Source organism: Lycorma delicatula, chromosome 1 (genome assembly GCF_047948215.1).
Source record: "Lycorma delicatula isolate Av1 chromosome 1, ASM4794821v1, whole genome shotgun sequence".
NCBI classification, from domain to species: Eukaryota; Metazoa; Arthropoda; class Insecta; order Hemiptera; family Fulgoridae; genus Lycorma; species Lycorma delicatula.
In genome coordinates, this window is record NC_134455.1 from 51,641,147 (window position 1) to 51,660,049 (window position 18,903).

At 29.2% G+C, this 18,903-nt stretch overlaps 1 protein-coding gene across 13 annotated transcripts in view; it reads left to right on the top strand.

Moving 5' to 3' along the window:
- The window catches only part of Dmtn (transmembrane and coiled-coil domain 2 protein Dmtn), a 168,535-nt gene that overhangs the window by 34,064 nt on the left and 115,568 nt on the right, over positions 1-18,903 (top strand). For 5 of the 13 annotated variants that reach the window (XM_075354737.1, XM_075354665.1, XM_075354684.1 and 2 more), the window contains one exon: positions 7,798-7,939. In XM_075354737.1, coding sequence (XP_075210852.1) covers positions 7,845-7,939 — 95 coding nt within the window. In that variant the 5' untranslated portion in view covers positions 7,798-7,844. Of the gene's footprint in view, positions 1-7,797; positions 7,940-15,098; positions 15,194-17,657; positions 17,785-18,903 lie in introns of those variants that run through there. The other 8 variants (XM_075354658.1, XM_075354649.1, XM_075354693.1 and 5 more) reach the window with 5 other exon arrangements.

Genomic DNA, 18,903 nt, shown 5'->3' on the forward strand with positions numbered 1-18,903 from the left:
TTTTTATTAAGTAAAATATCTAATTCTTTTGAAGTTTTTACTATTTTTTAGATAAAGGCCTAAAACTTAGGTAAGTAAAGTTTTTTTGATATCCCCAACCATTGGCCCAGGGGCTGGGAAAAATGGGGTTTTGAAGGCAAAAAAATCATACCTCCCTTAACAGGCACAGTATCGAAACGGTTTAAAGCGGTTGTTAGTCCTCTAAACATTACTTAAAACTTTAGTCTGTAATAATTTTTGATATGACCAACTTTTACGGCAAGGAATGACCAAAATGTTGCTGGAATTGTACGAAGATGGGGCTTGTCGTACGCGAAACATGTGAAACGTTTGTTCATATGCAACCATTGTCGTATTGAGTAAATTTTAAGTTTTTCTTAACTAAGGTGGAAATCTTTTTTATCTTCAACTTAGCACTGGTGAAATCTACCTTCGCTTTCCGGCGTGCAGAAAGGTTTTTTTTTAAATATTCAATAAGTTTACACTCTTCCAACAAAAATATAAATAGTAAGTGAAGATAATCTGGTGTGAACGGTTTTTTACATTTAAGTTGGATATAACAATTTATTTCAATGTATATATAATATACTGTTATTTAAGAGATTTTTTAAAAGGATTTTTTACAATAATATAAAACTTCAAGTAATAACAAAAAAAAATAGTGTGTAATTTAACGATGAGTTACTGTAATTCATCAAAGCTCTCTGTGGAATTGTATAACACTTTGTGAGAACTGTAGAAGTAACCTACAGTTAAAATAAAAAGGAAATACATTTCATTGTAATTAATGTTGACTAGAGATGATTTTGAATATTTTTATCGCCATTGAACTTTAAACAGAGTTTAAATCTTCTATCATGTGGAAAAAAAAATTTAATTGTATCAGCTGATATTGATAATGCTGTTGCTGGTTTATTGAGTCCGACCTAGCGGCAGTTTAACGAAACGTAGAACCTTTTACTTCCCCGCGTAGAGCTATAGCTGTAGAAGGGAAAGATGGTAATCGGGTCAATTTGGACATATGCGGTTTTCACCGGTTATTTACGTTCTGACATTTGAGGAACCCAAAAAACCGGATGGGAATTTTGTGTATGTTCAGTGTTTTTGTGGGCAGGGGGGTTGGGGTGAGGCGTAGAGCAAGGTCACCCTTCAGTATCTCGATATTTCGCCTAATAAAGGTCTTATTTTTCTTGGGCGCATTTTTTAGCAATTAAAAAATATTTCAAAAAAAAGTTTGCGAAATCGCACTCCCAAAGCAAAAAATTTTCTAAATAAACTAGTGGCTCCAGTGCGTCATTCCACCACAAGCTCCTTACAGCTGACATACAGCTGCTCTAGTCGTCTCCGGTTTTTCTGTTTAGCATCCGCAACCACCGTAAGGTATTACTTCAGAGGATGATACGCATGAATATAAAAGAAGTTTAATCTTGTACAGTCTCAGGTCGACAATTCCTGAGATGTGTGATTAGCTGTAGTAGCCTTTTTCTTTCTTTTTCCTGTTTAGCCTCCGGTAACTACCGTTTAGATAATTCTTCAGAGGATGATATGTATCTGTGTAAATGAAGTGTAGTCTCTTGTACATTCTCAGTTCGACCATTCCTGAGATGTGTGATTAATTGAAACCCAACCACCAAAGAACACCGGTATCCACGATCTAGTGTTCAAATCCGTGTAAAAATAACTGGCTTTACTAGGACTTGAACGCTGTAACTCTCGACTTCCAAATCAGCTGATTTGGGAAGACGCGTTAACCACTAGACCAACCCGGTGGGTTAGCTGTAGTAGCCTGCTATGTTGTAATGTCACGGGTGAACGGTAGAATTAAATACATTAATAATATTTATAATGTATAAAAATATTTAAAGCGGCCGCCAGTACCGCCACATCCGCGCGAATGAAATACGGTGTGCGCGCGCGCTTTCGTTAGAATCTTTGAATTAAATAAATAAAATGATAAATAATTTAAATAAAGTTGTGTGTGTAAGCCGCATCAGGAAAAAGCAGCGTAGCGGGAAAATCCTTCAACTGTGTTGTCAGTTTTTTTTTTTAATGTTATTTATTATAGAATTTTTAGCACACCATCCTGTCATATGATTTAAAGTGATAGTGAAATTAATCAAACAATTTCCCTATAGTTGCTTCCACCGTAAATTGGTTTACCATTTTTTTCTGTAATGTAGAATGCTACGTGCAGCAATTACGACTTGTTTTCTGTTATATATAAATAAATATTAATATTGTAGGTTTCTGCAAACACTTTTTTCGTGCAATTTTATTTGTAATCTCAAAACCAGTTTTTTTTAATCTTTTAATAATAAATAGCTTTTAATAAAATTGTTAACCTAATTCCACATTTTACCCATTATGCCCAAAATGTCGTCAACGAATAATAGGATTATTAGTTTCGTTTTCTTCATTATCAGCTGCGACGCTTACGTTCTGCTTATTTCGTTAAATCGTCTGTCTTAATGTTTTTGTATTCTGTTTATTTAATCGTGTCAAGACATTATTTCTGTATTTCTAAAGCAGTCCCGTTGCTGGTTTATTTTCGTTTTTCTTCCGTTTTCGATTGCCGAAGAGGAGGATAAACAGCGCGAATCAAGTGATTTAACATTAAGTCATCGGCCCGTCCAGAAGGGCGTGGGAAGGGGGTCCGTTCCCTCTTTAAGGGAAGAATTACTTTACAAATAATTATTTAAAATATTTTAATTTTTACTTCGCCAATTTTGTCCAAAGGATATTTCTAAGAGTCGGACGCTCTGGGTAAACTTCTACAAAATCTTACAAGGGAAGACATAATTTTCGAAAAAATAATGTTTAACATTGTAAGGAAAAATTAACTTGTACCAGGATGAAAGATAATCGTTATGGCCAACAGTCTAGATATATTAGGGGTGGTTGGTTACGGCTAGAGCTGCCGTACCATGGGAGATTCCTCTCGGTTGTAGATCGTTTATAAACAAGTTGAGTATTAGAATTAACGAAACTGCCGGCTACGGAAAAGTGCCGAATGTCTTTTATATTTATCATTTCATATTTTTTTATGATTATTTTGCATTCGTATACTTTTGTTTGACACCCCACGTGGTAAATTTTAAACGATCTTTGTAATGGCTACTCCAAAATACATGAAACAACCTGAAATTTGATAAGGGTATAGACCACCGCTGTTTTCTGTTGCTATTTTGTATTTTTATTATATTTAGTTTATATCTCGTTTGCCATTTGATATAAAAATGTGAAAGAAGGGTCTGTTTTTAATTTAAATAGTTTTAAAAGTACATAAAATAACTTGTACTTAAGTGGAATCTTTTAGCCAGCAAAGCAATAGACATGCTTCACTGTCCATATGTACGCTCCACTTTTTGTAACTTTTCTGCACTTCCATAGTGTTCTATATCTTGTGTTCTCATCACAAGATGTAATTTGCCTTTGCTTACAAAATATTCTGCAGCATGTGAAAGCTTTATTAAGAAATATAATTTTTATTTTATAATTTCTGGTTGTACCCGACTTACAGTAGATAAAATAACATAAGGTGAAAAAATTCCATGCTGAATGAAAAATTTACTCGTGTAAATTCTTCAGAATTATTATGGAATAGATTGAATGGATGTTCGACACTTATATAAACTCTGCAGTGTAGCTCAAGTTTTAATCGCATAGGAGCATGTTCGACCGATACTAACGAGGAAAAAACATTATTAGTTTCTGTTTTGTATTAAATAGAATGTAATAATAAATATATGAAAGTTTTCTAAAAGGTCTTTAAAAAAAATAGAAATTGTTGCAGTTTCAATACAAAATATTGACAATTTCATGCACCATCTCATTACTAATTCGAAAATGTAAATGCATAAAAAAATGCTTTGAACAATTGCCACTTTAATCCTTTGAGAGAGCGAAAGATCAATTGTGCAAATATGTGTAGTTTAGGTTTTTACAATTTCTTGTTTCTTTATATTAAAAAATTCTGTGTATTAACAGAATAGAGTATATGTTTACATAATATTTTTAATTATCAGATATTAAATTGCTGATTTCTGTTTTACTGGATATAAATTTTAAGTTTGAGAATGCTAATAATTAAGCGCGGGTAAGTAATTATTCATCTGACTGTATTAAATTTTACAGAGTTATTGGTACGGATTTAGTCATTCATCATCTATTTTAGAAAAATTTCAAATTAAATTTTTCTTATTTTTATGTTTTCAAAAGAAGACTTTAAAAGGCTATTTATGCTAAATTTTAGTGACATAAAATTAAATACAAAAATTTGTACTTCAGTTTTGAAGATCATCAATTTGGCTGATTAATGGGTTCTTAGTAATTATAATAATAGTTTGGTTGCTATAAATGTTGCAATTGTTCTTCTAGCTCTATACTTGAACCCTTTTTAAAATACTGATTTTTTAAAATACTGAACATTTTATTACAGTATGTTATCAAATGACTTTTCTGTCTATAAATGCTATGTATGTTGATGTGTTTTTCTTTAATCGTCTTTCTACTGTTATTAATCTGAGCACTATAATTGCTTCCCTTGTCCTATAATTTTCCTGAAGCCAAATTCAATATATTCCACCCAACTATTGACCTTTTCTTTCATATTATTAATCGGTGTACCAACTTTATTTAACACATTATTAGATTTTAATTTATGTACCCCAAAATTCTCCTTAACTTTCCTCTGTGTTCCATCTAATTTATCAATGATCATTTCTCTTTTCACTTCTAAACAATTTTCTTTAATCCATTCTTCTTTCGCCAATTTGCACTTCCTGTTTATATTATTTCTTAATTGTCGATAGTTTCTTTTACCGTATTCATCACTAGCATTCTTATACTCTACGTTGGCTGAAATATATATATCCTCTGATATCCAATGTTTCCTAATAGTTCTGTTTGTTTCACATAAGTGTGCTTCTGCAGATTTAAGAATTTCCTTTTTAACATTCTTCCATTCTTCTTCTATATTTTCTAGCTTATCTTTTTTACTCAGACATCTTGCCATGTCCTCCTCAAAAATCTTCTTTATCTCTTCCTCAAGCTTCTCTAAATTCCACTGATTCATCTGACACCTTTCTTCAGGATTTTAAACCCCAATCTACATTTCATTATCACTAAATTATGGTCGCTATCAATGTCTGCTCCAGGGTAAGCAGTCTTTGCAGTTGGCGAGTTGATTTCTAAATCTTTGTTTAACCATGATATAATCTTTCTGATGCCTTGCAGTATCGCCCAGCGTTTTCTTTGTATATTCTTCTATTATGATTTTTAAACTGGGTGTTTGCAATTACTAAATTATACTTTGTGCAAAACTCAATAAGTCGTCCCCTCTTTCATTCCTTTGCCCACCCGTATTCACCCACAGTATTTCCTTCCTTGCCTTTTCTAATGCTTGCATTCTAGTATCCAACTATTGTTAAATTTTCATCCCCTTTTATGTGTTTAATTGCTTCGTCAATTTCTTCTAGTCTGTGAAGTTCTTAATTTCAATATGCTATCCACAAATGATTATAGTGTAGTAAATAAGGAACAGTAGATGTAATTTTTGTAAGACCTCAAAGATTGTTTAGTGTTTTTTTTTAAACTCTGGTTAACTTGAAATATGATTGTTAAAATTTGTAAATGCTTTAAATATTCATGTATTTCAATTATGATTTGTGTTATATGAACACAAATGAGAAAAATTAAAAAGGTTTTATTTGTCCTTTTTTCCATTTTGAACAGAGAAATTGATTGTTGAGGCAAAAATCTGAACATTTTACGTATATAAATTGTAAGCATTGTGTGTTTTCATGAATAAAAATGAAAGTGATATTAATTTTATTAAGTTAGCTTATTGAAATCGATAGATTCAGCAGTCATCGTCTAACAGAATTGTGTACAGGTTGGTATTGTATGCCATTATTTGTAGGTCTATTGTCCTAAGTTTTTGCCCCTAGAGCAGGTATAAACATATTTTCGCTACTGTAAACTGGTTGATGGGTGCCTTTCCAATAGGAGTGCCAGGAATTTACTCATAACATCCCTAGATATCCTTATCATGCATTGTCTCCAAGCTTTATAATTTCTTTTTATTTTATTTTAAGTTTACAATAGAGGTTTTGAATGCGAAGACATCCAAAAACACCCTTGTTGGCTGTTTCTTGAACAGTCACTGCATGCAACATAGTAAATTCTGTATTATGTTATATAACAAGATTATGTTTATTAAATGAAACTTTTCCTAGTTCTAAGTAGGTTTTAAGACTATATAAAATTAAAGCATGTTGGTTATAAGAATAATAGATTGCTAACATATATTTTATTTTATTAGAGAATGATACTGAAGCATATGAACCCTAACTGCTTTCTTATGGCTGCGTCAATATCAATTATGGTTAAAGCAAAGTTTATCAATTTTTTAATAAAACTGATTTTCCATCAGTTATTTATTACTTTTTTTAACCCGTGTTTTATGTTAAAATTTTAGTGAACAATAAAAATAATGCGGGTTGGTTTAATTGGGAATAGAGACCTAATTTTTCACTTCTCTGCGAAGTTACGGTACTGCCTTCTTTTCTTCCTGGATTGTTATTTTCATCCTTACTCAATTCTTTTTTATATTAAACTAATTCGAAATTCATATAATAGTGCCTTATTGGTTTAGGACCTGAATATATTTCACATTAAACTCTCTGTCTCTTATATGCATTTTAGCTGTTTTGGAAAAAATATTGTTGGGTGTGTGAAAAAGTTGACTTGTGCTCAAACCCAAAATTTCAGTGACGGCTGCAGTATTTTAATACGCAATGGTTATCACCTGGTTTTACATTCAAATATTAAGTAAAAAAATGTATACTTAAAAAATCTAGGGTTTGTCAGATCCATTTGTACAACTTTAGATTCAACATCTCATAAAATTTGTAACTCAAGTAATCGCTGTTGAAGTAGAAACTGTTTTATCAGATTTTTTTGTAACCAGAAAAAAGTGCTTTCGAAGTTGTTGAAATCTTTTTTTCACAATCATTATGAAAAAAGCACTCATTAATTTTTAGAAAACAATTCATTGTCTAGATATAAAGTTATTGGGTTTCAGTATTAAAAACATTTTTCAGGATTTACCGAATTAAGTGAATAAAAAGCAATGCAAAATACTAATTGACCTTGAAACATTAGTATAAATAAATTACATCTGTATAATTAATTATTATATTGGCTTATTTATCGTTTTTTAGTGACATAATCTTACTTATAGTATACATATTATGCTTTTTAAGGTATGAAGATGATAAATCATGTTACTTTATAATATTTTTCATTTGAAATAAATTATTTATATTTTACACAAATGTCTTATTTTAATACTTAAGTGCAATTTTATATTATTTTAATATTGCAGCAGTTTAAGTTTAAGTTTTTTTAGTTTATTGTTTTGTTTATCATAACCTATATGGTAGTTGGCCCCCAAAAAAAATGTGTAGTGTATATTCATACCTTTAGGTAATTCACGTAAATTATACAGTTTGATTGACATTTAAATTTTTAAAATGCTGTCAAATTTATTCCTTCTTTTCTTAGATAGTATACAGTTTCATAACAATCTATAATCCAAAATTACAATTTGGCTATCAGTTTTACTCATTTTTTGGTCTTATTTTGTGGACATTTATTTAGAAGTAGCATTAATTAAACCCCAATAATAATCAAAGTACTCTGGTAACCCAACTATTTAAATCCAGTGACAAGCTGGTCCCCACCAACAACTGATAAATAAAATAAAATTTTTTATATTGTAATCTTTTTTTTCAGATTATTTAAAATGTTATGTTTGAATTCAAAAGTAGTTTTTATACATAATGGATAATCTACAGATTTTATTACCAACACTTACAAAGGCTGCTAGCAGAAGTCCATCACCAAGCTTATCTGGAAAACAGTGGAATGTATCATCGTAAGTAATTTTTTTAGTTAATTGTATAATCAGTTGTAAAATTTTATTTACTTGTTTTATTTATATTAATCAGGAATTTTGTTTTAGATATACATTAAAGAATATTGAAAAAGTCAGAATTTTTTATTATTCTTTGTGTTAAATTATGCAGTTGTTAATTTCTTTTATAGCTTGTAAAAATTACCTGACAGAAGAACGAGTATAAAATTTTATCCTTTACTCAAATTTGAATAAATTCTCAACTACTAATTTTTCTGTCTTTCTGCTATTATCAAGATCTAGTGGGTAATAGTGTTTTATCTGAAAAATTGTATTTTTCCTTTATGTTGTATGTATATACAGTTTTGTCAGTAACTAATAATTAAATTGAAAAAATTGGACCCTGAAGTTAGTTTTCATGTCATTGATCATGTTAACCCTCATTTGTTATTGATTAATATAAAATTTAAAAGAAAATTGAAATTTTTAAACATATCCTTTGTCCATTACAGCTTTACAGTACTCTTTTTCTTGTACTTCATTATTCATTGTTGTCTAATGTAAACCATATATCATACCAATTACACTTTAGCTGTATAAAATTATTAGCCTGTGAATAATATTTTGAATCCTAAACGTGTAATTGTTTAACATAACAGTTTTTTATTATATGTTTTTATTACAATATATTAAGTAATATTATATCAGTGCAGTATATATTTAGTGATTTTGTTTAATGTTATATATTCCCTAATGTGTAAACTGTTCTTTTTTTATATTATGTATAAGATAATAATTTTAATTTACATTTGTTTTAAAGTCTTTAGTCATCTATAACGTGTTAACGTTGCTATTAATGTTATTTATTTATAAATATAGCCATTTAACTTTAGAAATTAAATTCTGTTAAAATTTCTCTAAATAAATAAAAACAACCAAATTTTCTTTCACCTTAGTATATTTTTTTTTTTTTTTTTTTTTTTTTTTTAGTTTACTTATTGATAGAATTTAAAATAAGATATCAAAAAATACAGTTATATTCATTATATGTGCAGCAGTTCACATTTTGAAATTAGTCTGCCAGACTTTCAAGTACAATTGCTATAATTAATTAAAAGGGTTCCAAAAGTCATGAAAAAATATTAAATAAACCAATTAATAATAAAATATTTAATTTTAACAGAACTTTTTCAAGGTGTAATTTTATTGTAATTGTTGAAAATGACCACCACCTACTGCTAGACAAGATTTCGTTATTTAAACCTTTCAACCATTCGCCATTAACTTTGAAATGACAATTAGTATGTGAGCATTATCTCCTACTCCACAATTTTTATGAAAGCAGTAAAGTAAATAATGTGTTCTCAGTTTATTAGGAAAGGTATGAAATAATTATCACATTTATGTGTAAGATTTCATTCACGCTTTCTTAGATAGTACACAGTTTCATAACAATCTGTAATCCAAAATTACAATTTGGCTATCAGTTTTACGCATTTTTTGGTCTTAACATTTATTTAGAAGTAGCATTAATTAAACCCCAATAATCAAAGTTCTCTGATAACCGAAGTATGTAAATCCAGTGACATGCCTTTATAATGTTGGTCCCCACCAACAATTGAGAAATAAAATAAAATTTCATTTTTATGTTCAAAAATAAAAACTCGATCTAATGATAGAAATCTTTTTCCATCTCTACTCATCAAACACTTCATGAAGCAAATGCCTGAAGGTTTAACTAAAGGAATGAGTGTTATATTAAGAGAAGGTCTTAATGGCATTACAATAATTCTCTTAGATATATATGTGCTACCAAAATAATGGGTTCAATTTCTGGTTCTCATGACTTTTGGATCACCTGTTATAAAAAGTTTTTTTTAAAAAATGTGTCTTACTTTTTACTGTTATTATATGCTTTAGCCAACAACTAACTGTAACTTTTTTATTATTAAAATCTAAAGACTTGTTTTTTTTTTATTATGAAGTATGTGTATTTTACTCTTTGATGCAGTACATGTTTTGAGTTAAGGAAGTATTGTAATCTCTGAACAGGAAGTGTAAAAGTTGGTGGGATGACTTTTATTGTAGTGCAATGCTTCAATGAAAATATAATTAAGTGTTTTAATTCTTATTCTTGTATTTCAAATTAGAATGAAATAAATTACTATGGTTTCCTTTGAAGTTAGTACCTTTTGTTTATCCTGATTTTTTTTTTTTAATTTGTATTTTCTCGTACATTCTGTATTTCAGGGTCTATTCTAAAGATTATATAAGCAGGCAGATTTTGTTGCACAAATATTTATAAAAATTTAAGTTAATGTTTTGTTTGGACATGTACTGTTACATTAAAACATGACTTTTACCCGGTTTTAAATATTAATTCTTGATTTCTTGAAAAAAATATTTATTAAAATACCCATCATTGATCATTTTTCTATCTGCATTCATTATCCAGCATAATTTGGAATTTATTTTTATATTAATTAAGTATAATGTATTATTGAAATACAGCATTCAGTTTTTACATAGCAATTATTTAATATCTTTACTTTGTCTTAACAAAATGATTTCTTGTTATGTATCCATATAAAACTTTTATAAATAACAAATGCCTAATGTTTGCAGATTGGTTTCTTTATTTTCTGTTCAAAGAATTTAATGTTTGTTATTACATTTCAAAAATAAAAAAAATCTATTTTCAAAATTATAATTATTTAGGGTAAATAGTCTTAAGATTTTACAATTAGTTGTTCCTATTGAAATTGCTTTTATCATTTAGTTCTTAAGATCACTGGGATTTGACAGATTGCTTAATATCATGTTTATATTTCAGGAATGATAAAGCTAATCACAATTGTCAAATAAAATTTAAAAATATATAATCAATTAATATTGCCTATATTTTTTATAAAATAAATAATTTTACATAAGAATATTTCAGAATACATTTTTTGATCTTGGACAGGATTGGTGTACTTTTACGTTGACCATTTGTTGAATGCTAATATCATAAAAATAATTATGAAGTAAAGATTTTTCTAGTTAAGTATATTTATTAGTTACTGAAAACCAATTTTATTTAAGATGACTCATGCATCCCATATTTTTTTAATTTACCATTAATTTAAAAAAAGATACAGCTGTTTATTATGCTATCATTAAATGAAAATTACCTTAATTTATGGATGGGAATCTTTTAAAATAATAATAATAAGCTTATAGTTTTTTTTCTTTCTTTTTTTCAATAAACTGTCTTTATTTGTCATTCAAATTAAAGGGAGTTTAGTTCAGAGGTTTATTCAAATTATTAGCAAGCTGTTATTAATTTGTGGATAAAATTTCATGAAAAACGTTTCACTGATCAAAAAGGACTTTACCTTCCTTCCTTTGTTAAATTGAAACAAAACTTCTTTTTTTTTCAAAAAATACAATTTCATTAACATATTATATATGATAAAAAACTTATTAGAGAATAAATTTATTTATAGGACATATACAAGTTAATTCAAAATGATACTCAATTTTGTAACTCTGTATTCCAAATTAAGAACTAATGACAAATGTAAAGTAAATTACATCTGATAATACTCGCAATAAAGTTTACAGATACAATTAATAAATGTTCAACGTCCTCTGGCTGCATGGCATACATGTAAACGGTAGCTAAACTTATCCCACATGCGAGGAAGCATATCATGTGTTACTGAGGTCACTGCAGCTGTGGTATGGTTCTGCAGATCAGCCACATTTGTTAATAGAGGTAAACTGCATATTTCATAGACCCTCGCAAGAAAAGGTCACATGGCATGAGATCAGTGATTTTAGAGGCCAGAACTGAAGAGCCAGGTCTTCATTCCCAATCCGTTCTATCCATCATTGATGTAGAGATTCATACAGGTAGTGTCAAACATCTTGTTGCCAATGGGGTGGAGCTCCATCCTGTTGAAAAATGAAGTCTTGTGAATCTTCATTTAGTTGAGGGAAAAGCCAGTATTCCATTATGTCTTGGTACCTTATTCTAGTAAATGTGTGTTCCACAAAAAAGAATGATCCATAAACCTTTGTTTACAATACAGCACAAATCATATTAACCTAGGAGGAGTCTCTCTCATATTGCAGTGTGTCATTGGCATTTTGTAGACCTCATATGCAAGCATTTTGTCTATTCATTTTTATACTGAATTGGAATGTCGCTTTATCACTAAGACTTAAATGTGGAAGAAAAGTGATCTCCATGTTTTCAAGCATTTGATCACAAAATTCACAGTATATGCACTTCCCTGGTGGAGAGTCAGTGTTAAATTGGAAACAAAATGCACGCTGCACTGTAGTTGCCAACTGAGATTTTCCATACTCAAGAATACAAAAAAAGTGGTGTTGCAGTGAAGTCATCTAACTCACAACTGACATGGAATGGCCACACTAATGATGTTATCCAAAACTTTCACAGCTACTCTCAACAATTACGTAGCTCAGTCAGATACAGTGTATAGTTCAAGAAATATAGAATTACTGAATTGAGTCCATCATTTAGAATTTCCCTGTATATTGATATAGGATGGGGCAGTCAAATTGCACTTTTTATAGGTATAAAAAGCCTTATATTTATTCATACTTATATTTTTTCATGTATTGACACAAATGTTAAAAGCACAAATGGAAATTAGTGTACAGTTTCACTTGTTTATTATCACTCCAGAAAGATGACGACCATCATTTTATACACATTGTCTGAGTCTCATATGGAAATTCTCACTGACACATCGTACTACTGCCAGTGTTATTGTACAGATGTTTATTATCACTCCAGAAAGATGACGACCATCATTTTATACACATTGTCTGAGTCTCATATGGAAATTCTCACTGACACATCGTACTACTGCCAGTGTTATTGTACAGATGTTTATTATCACTCCAGAAAGATGACGACCATCATTTTATACACATTGTCTGAGTCTCATATGGAAATTCTCACTGACACATCGTACTACTGCCAGTGTTATTGTACAGACTTCTTTAATGCTCACTTTTTAGCCCTGTATTGTGGCTGGGTGAGTCTCAAAAACTTTTAACTTGAGGTATCTCCCATAAAAAGAAATCAGAAGAGCTCAGGTCTGGTGATGGTGGAAGCCACTGAACATCCCCACTCCTACTGATGAGGTGGTTTGGGAAAAGGTCTTTCAGGAGGTTCATTTTCATCCTGACTTTGTGACTAGTTGCTCCATCTTGTTGGAAATGAGTATTCTCATTCACAGGAAATCGTTGAAGTTCTGGAATGAGGAAGTTTTTTGGTATTTGAACATAGCACACTGATGTTATTGTAACTGAATGGCCATCATCATCATTGAAAAAATACAGGCCAACTCCATTCGAAAAGATAGCACACCAGACTGTAACTTTAGCTGAATTGAGAGGCCATTTGTGAAGTTGTTAAGGGTTGTCAGGAATCCAATAGTGAAAATTGTGTTTATTAATATATCCACTGAGGTGGAAATGACCTTCATTGATCACCAATAGATTATCGATGAGCTGTAGGTCTTCTTCAACCAGCAGTTAGTTACATATGCTCACAAAAACCAACACGGATAGGATAATTTCTGGGGTTTAAAGAATGGACTATTTGCATTTTATATGGATATAAGTACAAGTAGTCGTGCAAAATTCTCTTTACTGTTGAAGTCGAATTCCGAGAGCAATGCTGTGGCATGGCAGCTTTTCGAGGGCTTCTTGTAATCGCTACTCGTATAGCCTCCACATTTTCAGGAGTCCTAACAGTTCTTGCTCCTCCAACTATTCTTCTTGTTGTTTGACCCATTGTTTTAAATTGTTTTTCCAAAGAGAAGTTGGTTTCCTACTCAGAACAGAAGCACAAGCTGGAAAATTAGAATGCATGCAGAATTTGTTTTGTGCATGTATGTAACTTAAACCATTTTCTAAATACACTGTAACAGAGAGACCTCATTGTTCACCAGTTCAATGCTACATGGTTACTAAACTTCCAGTTGTGTAGAACTTGAAGGTTACTTACTGCCTACTTCCCTCATCACACACATCTCCACCATATAAGCTTCTTAAAAACACGCAGTTTGACTGTCCTACTGTGTGCGTGAGTTTTTGTTTGTTTGTTTGTTTGTTTGTTTGTTTGTTTGTTTGTTTGTTTGTTTACATTGCAATCTTTATAAGAATTTGATAAGACAAGGATATTTTTTGACAGACAAAAAATGATAATTCAAAAATATTCATTAAGGGATAAATAACTATTATTACTTAGGAAATATAATGTGCACAAAATTTTATAAATAAGCGTGTAACTTGCCAGAAAATTATACGTAATATTGATATGTAAGTTATAACAATTTTTTAAAGATAAATATGAGAAAAATATTACTACAATTTTTTTAAATTTCAAAATGAAGTGGATAAACAGTTTTCATGCCATATATTGTTGAGATAATTTAAATTCTATAACATTTATTTATATTAAATAAATTATTTTCTTTAAACAAAATTAAGAAATAAGAAATCAAGAAACAAAAAAAGATAAATACAAAGGTAAAAATACTGGGACCACAAGGGTTACAGTGACAAGGTAACAGGAAAAGTACTGTGTGATTAATTCAATAAGATTGCAAATCAAAATCCATACTTAGGTACAGTTGCAATTTTAGTCATTTATTACATTGCATTCACAGCAATGATAGGTTGCTGGTGTAAGTCACTGATGATACTAAGCAAATAAATAGGTGCTAATAGGTTAAGTAACATGCTTCTAAATTCTTCAGATATGTTATCATCAGTGTCCTTATCACCATTGAGTGTTATTTGTTGTAGCTCTCAGAGACATTACAGTCACACTTACTGTATTTGTTTTTTTATGCACTATTTTTGTATATGTGTAAAAAAAATTGGTTGGTTAGTGTTTTGTTTATAATAATTGTAGGCAACTCAAATAAAAAGAATATAAAAATTAATTTTATGTATTTTTTTTATAGATCATTTCACTTAGCATAATTTAAATGTATTTTTATAAATGAGCTGTTTTTCTAACTGTGTAATTTTCCTTGTTTAAGAAAAATATTCTGAATATATTAGAATTTTTTAAATAGTGAAATGTATTAAAAACATAAAATTGAAATTTAGCTTGATACTATTAAAATATTAACTGTTGTCATAATAGGAAACAAGTTCTGTGGGACTGAACATGTAAACGTGGTCTAGTTGGATTGTGACTCCCTCATGTACTTTCACCAAAAGGTTACCTTAAAAGTATAAGTAAGCTTATTTTTTTAAGGCTTGTACGCATGTTGTTTAAATGTATTAAACATTCTCTCTTTTAAACGTTTTAATTACAGTGGCACATAGTACATTTTTAATACATAATTTTTATTTTTTGCTGTAACATTTCTGGATCTAATATTTTAGTGAGCGTGTATTAATTTTTGTATCCAGTTGTGTATATTAATATATTTGCTTTCTGCATTAACATATATATATATATATATATATATATGCTCGGAACAGTGGCATTATATTTAAGGGTAAGTGAATGAGAATAATCAGTCTTTACTTCATGTTTAAATGTTCACCTTACATGTAATTAATTTTGTCTAATAACCCATTTGGTCTTCATTACCTATTGCAGTTTCATTAAACTTCTCATTTTTATCACTGTTTGATGGTCCAGGATAAGGTTTTTAAGTAAATTTTTTAAATATTATTTTTTTCTGAAATTAATAACACAATTAACTTTAAAATTCATCATTTGTTTAGAATTTTCTTTTGTTTGATTGTATAGAGAAAATATTTAATGTGTAATTTAGTATCAAAAAGACACATTAATTTCTTAAATTTTTCATTTTAACTTTATACAATTTTTGAATTTTATTTTATCAAAAATTTCTTCAAGACTGAAGTAATGAACCAAATATGTTTGTAGAGAATTGTATTATTTGTTTCATTATCCAAAGTGCCCTGACTCCATTGTAATCATTCTTATAAAGTCATAGGAAAATTGACATGCAATTAAGACTGCTCATATTTATCCTGACCATAGATTTCCAGGATTTTTACCTGTTTACTCATTAGTATCTAGCGATACCTAATATTAATAACTTAATAGTAATAACACTTTTTACTGCATTACAGATTAAATTTTTAAAAGTTTAGATTTTAAGACTCAATCCTATAAATTATATATATATATATGAGTAGAGTAATTTTTACTCAGTACAATTGCTTAACCCACCGGGTTGGTCTAGTGGGTGAACGCATCTTCCCAAATCAGCTGATTTGGAAGTCGAGAGTTCCAGCGTTCAAGTCCTAGTAAAGCCAGCTATTTTTACACGGACTTGAATACTAGATCGTGGATACCGGTGTTCTTTGGTGGTTGGGTTTCAATTAACCACACATCTCAGGTATGGTCGAACTGAGAATGTACAAGACTACACTTCATTCACACTCATACACATCATCCTCATTCATCCTCTGAAGTATTATCTAAAACTGTAGTTACCGGAGGCTAAGCAGGAAAAAGAAAGAAAAGAAAGTACAATTGCTTAAGATCTGAATAAGTATTTCTATAGTAAAACCTAAGTAATAACTAAAGCCTAAATAATTATTTAAGAAGTTACTTTTATCACATAAACGCATTGGTATTTTATCAGTTATCTTTTTTTTTGGTGGTTTCTAAATTCTAGACTTACAGTAACCACAGCAAATATTTTCTTAGATCTGCTTTTTGTTTTAGTAAACAAATACACTCACTGATTCGTGGTTCTTCCAGTGACGTAAATTTAAGAGGTAGTACATTTCATTTTCTGTTCAAGATTCTGAGTAACAGTTAACCACTTGCCTTATCATTTTTCTTTTTACCGGACAACAGTAAAGAAATAAATACTTTTTCTCATTTCCCTCTTATCTTTACATGCAAAATTCCATGTACTTATTAAATGAAGAATTTTGTCTTTTTTCAAGCAGTATTTTGCATCTCAACTTAATTGAAATATACTATGTAATTATTTTACACTATTTCAAAAATGTATGTTTTCTTATACACTGTTGATAGTTTAATTTATCATTAACTATTTTTATGCTATTTAAAATACAGTGTATCTACAAGCACAGGCAGTAAACACTGTCTATAAAAATTAATCTAAAAAAATTAAATTTTGTATTGAATACCACAGATTTTTAGAAATAGAATCACATAAATTTATAAGATTAAATCTGACAATTAGACAAAATTTCAAAATAGATGCAACTTATTGATGTAATAACTCTGTATGAATGAGTAATGATTGTTAAAAGTATCACACATTACAATTAAATAAACAAATAACTCTGATTAATAATATTGGAATACAGAGATATTTCCAAGTTAATTCAGGTTAATAAGACAAATGGTTATGATGAATCGGTGTAACATTCTGTGAATACTTCATTAAGGAAGCAACTATTGTTATATAATGCTAAAGATTATTTTTTTTTTTTAAAGTAAACTGTTAAATGATTACCTACCTATGTTCTACTTTTTCCCGGAATATACTTTTCTGAAATTGATTAATGTTTTAATAATTCTTTGTTTTATAATTAAAAGAAAAACCTTAAGTTTTTACTGATTAAATTATTTAAATGAACATTTGTCTATAACTATATGCAGTAAAAGTAATCTTAATATCTACTTATTATTTCATTATAGATTCTTAATTAATTCATTCATTTTAATTTTTGTTATCAGAAATATTCAAGTGTACAAATCAGCATTGTGATAAAACAAACAGATTGTTACCCATCAAAGTCTTTCCCAGTGCTTTTGTGCTACCTGTATTTTTTTTAACAGCATTTCATCATAATTTTGCCTTTTGGTCAGTTTTCTTTTACTTACTTATATATTTTTTTTAATTTAAGTATTTCCCTAACTTGGCTACCAAATAAATATCAGCATGATTGATTTTCCTTCATAGATTAAACCATTTTTTTGCCTTTTTGTAAAGGTGGGTATTTCTGTGCATGATTTTCTAATAGCCATTTAAAAATCTTTAAATATGATGGTTACTGTTTTCTAATATGTTCTCTTGAAACTTTTTTTTTCTAGGCATGTGTTTTAAGCACTAACTTACTTCCACTGATAATATTAAATGCATTATTATTGGTTTAGGGCTAAACCATTAGCTTTCCTTTATTTTTTATTAAGAACATATATACCTATTTTTGTGTCAGTTATAAAAAAACTCCTTCATTTTGATTAATTTATGATAACTATCATACTTAATGTAAATCTATATACAGGTCAATCTCAGTACAGGTAGTCTAGCCTATTCTGAACCTGGGAAATACTGGCATATCAGAAAGATCAAACAACAAAATGTGGCATTTTCAAAGTTAACTCTTTCCAGTCAACAACCGTACGTGATAAGGTTCAATTTTTTAGTCTGTCAGTTGACAAGCGAATGAGATACGGTGCTCGGATTCCATTGCTCTAAATAAGTTTTCCGACTTCAGTATCAAGCAATACGGTTCATTTTCTTTCCATTGGTGTTGCTAATTGCTAGTACTGTGTAATTATAAATTTTTTTTGTAATCAATGTATTGAGCTGTTCTCTATGCAATAAGCCATCGATCTCTAAGCTAAACACTAGTTTTCAAACTACTTTTTTCACTTTGTAGCTTATACTAGTACTGTAAAACCCTTTTTTGTATTTATGAATTTTGGTTTTATAATCTATTTTTATTACATATGTTTTGGTGCTAGGTTTATATGTTTTATGGTATAATTTTTCCCTTACTAGTTCATGTAAAAACATTTCAAAATAGGGAAATCTTGGCATTATTCAATAAACTATTTTGAAAAATGTAGAACCTAAGGTGCTTTAAATATTATTTTAGTAGAAACATCATTTCTGGTCTTTAATTTAATATAAAAAACATTACATAAATATTAAAAAGTAGATTGGTATGATTTTTTTTTTAAATAAAGTGAAAAA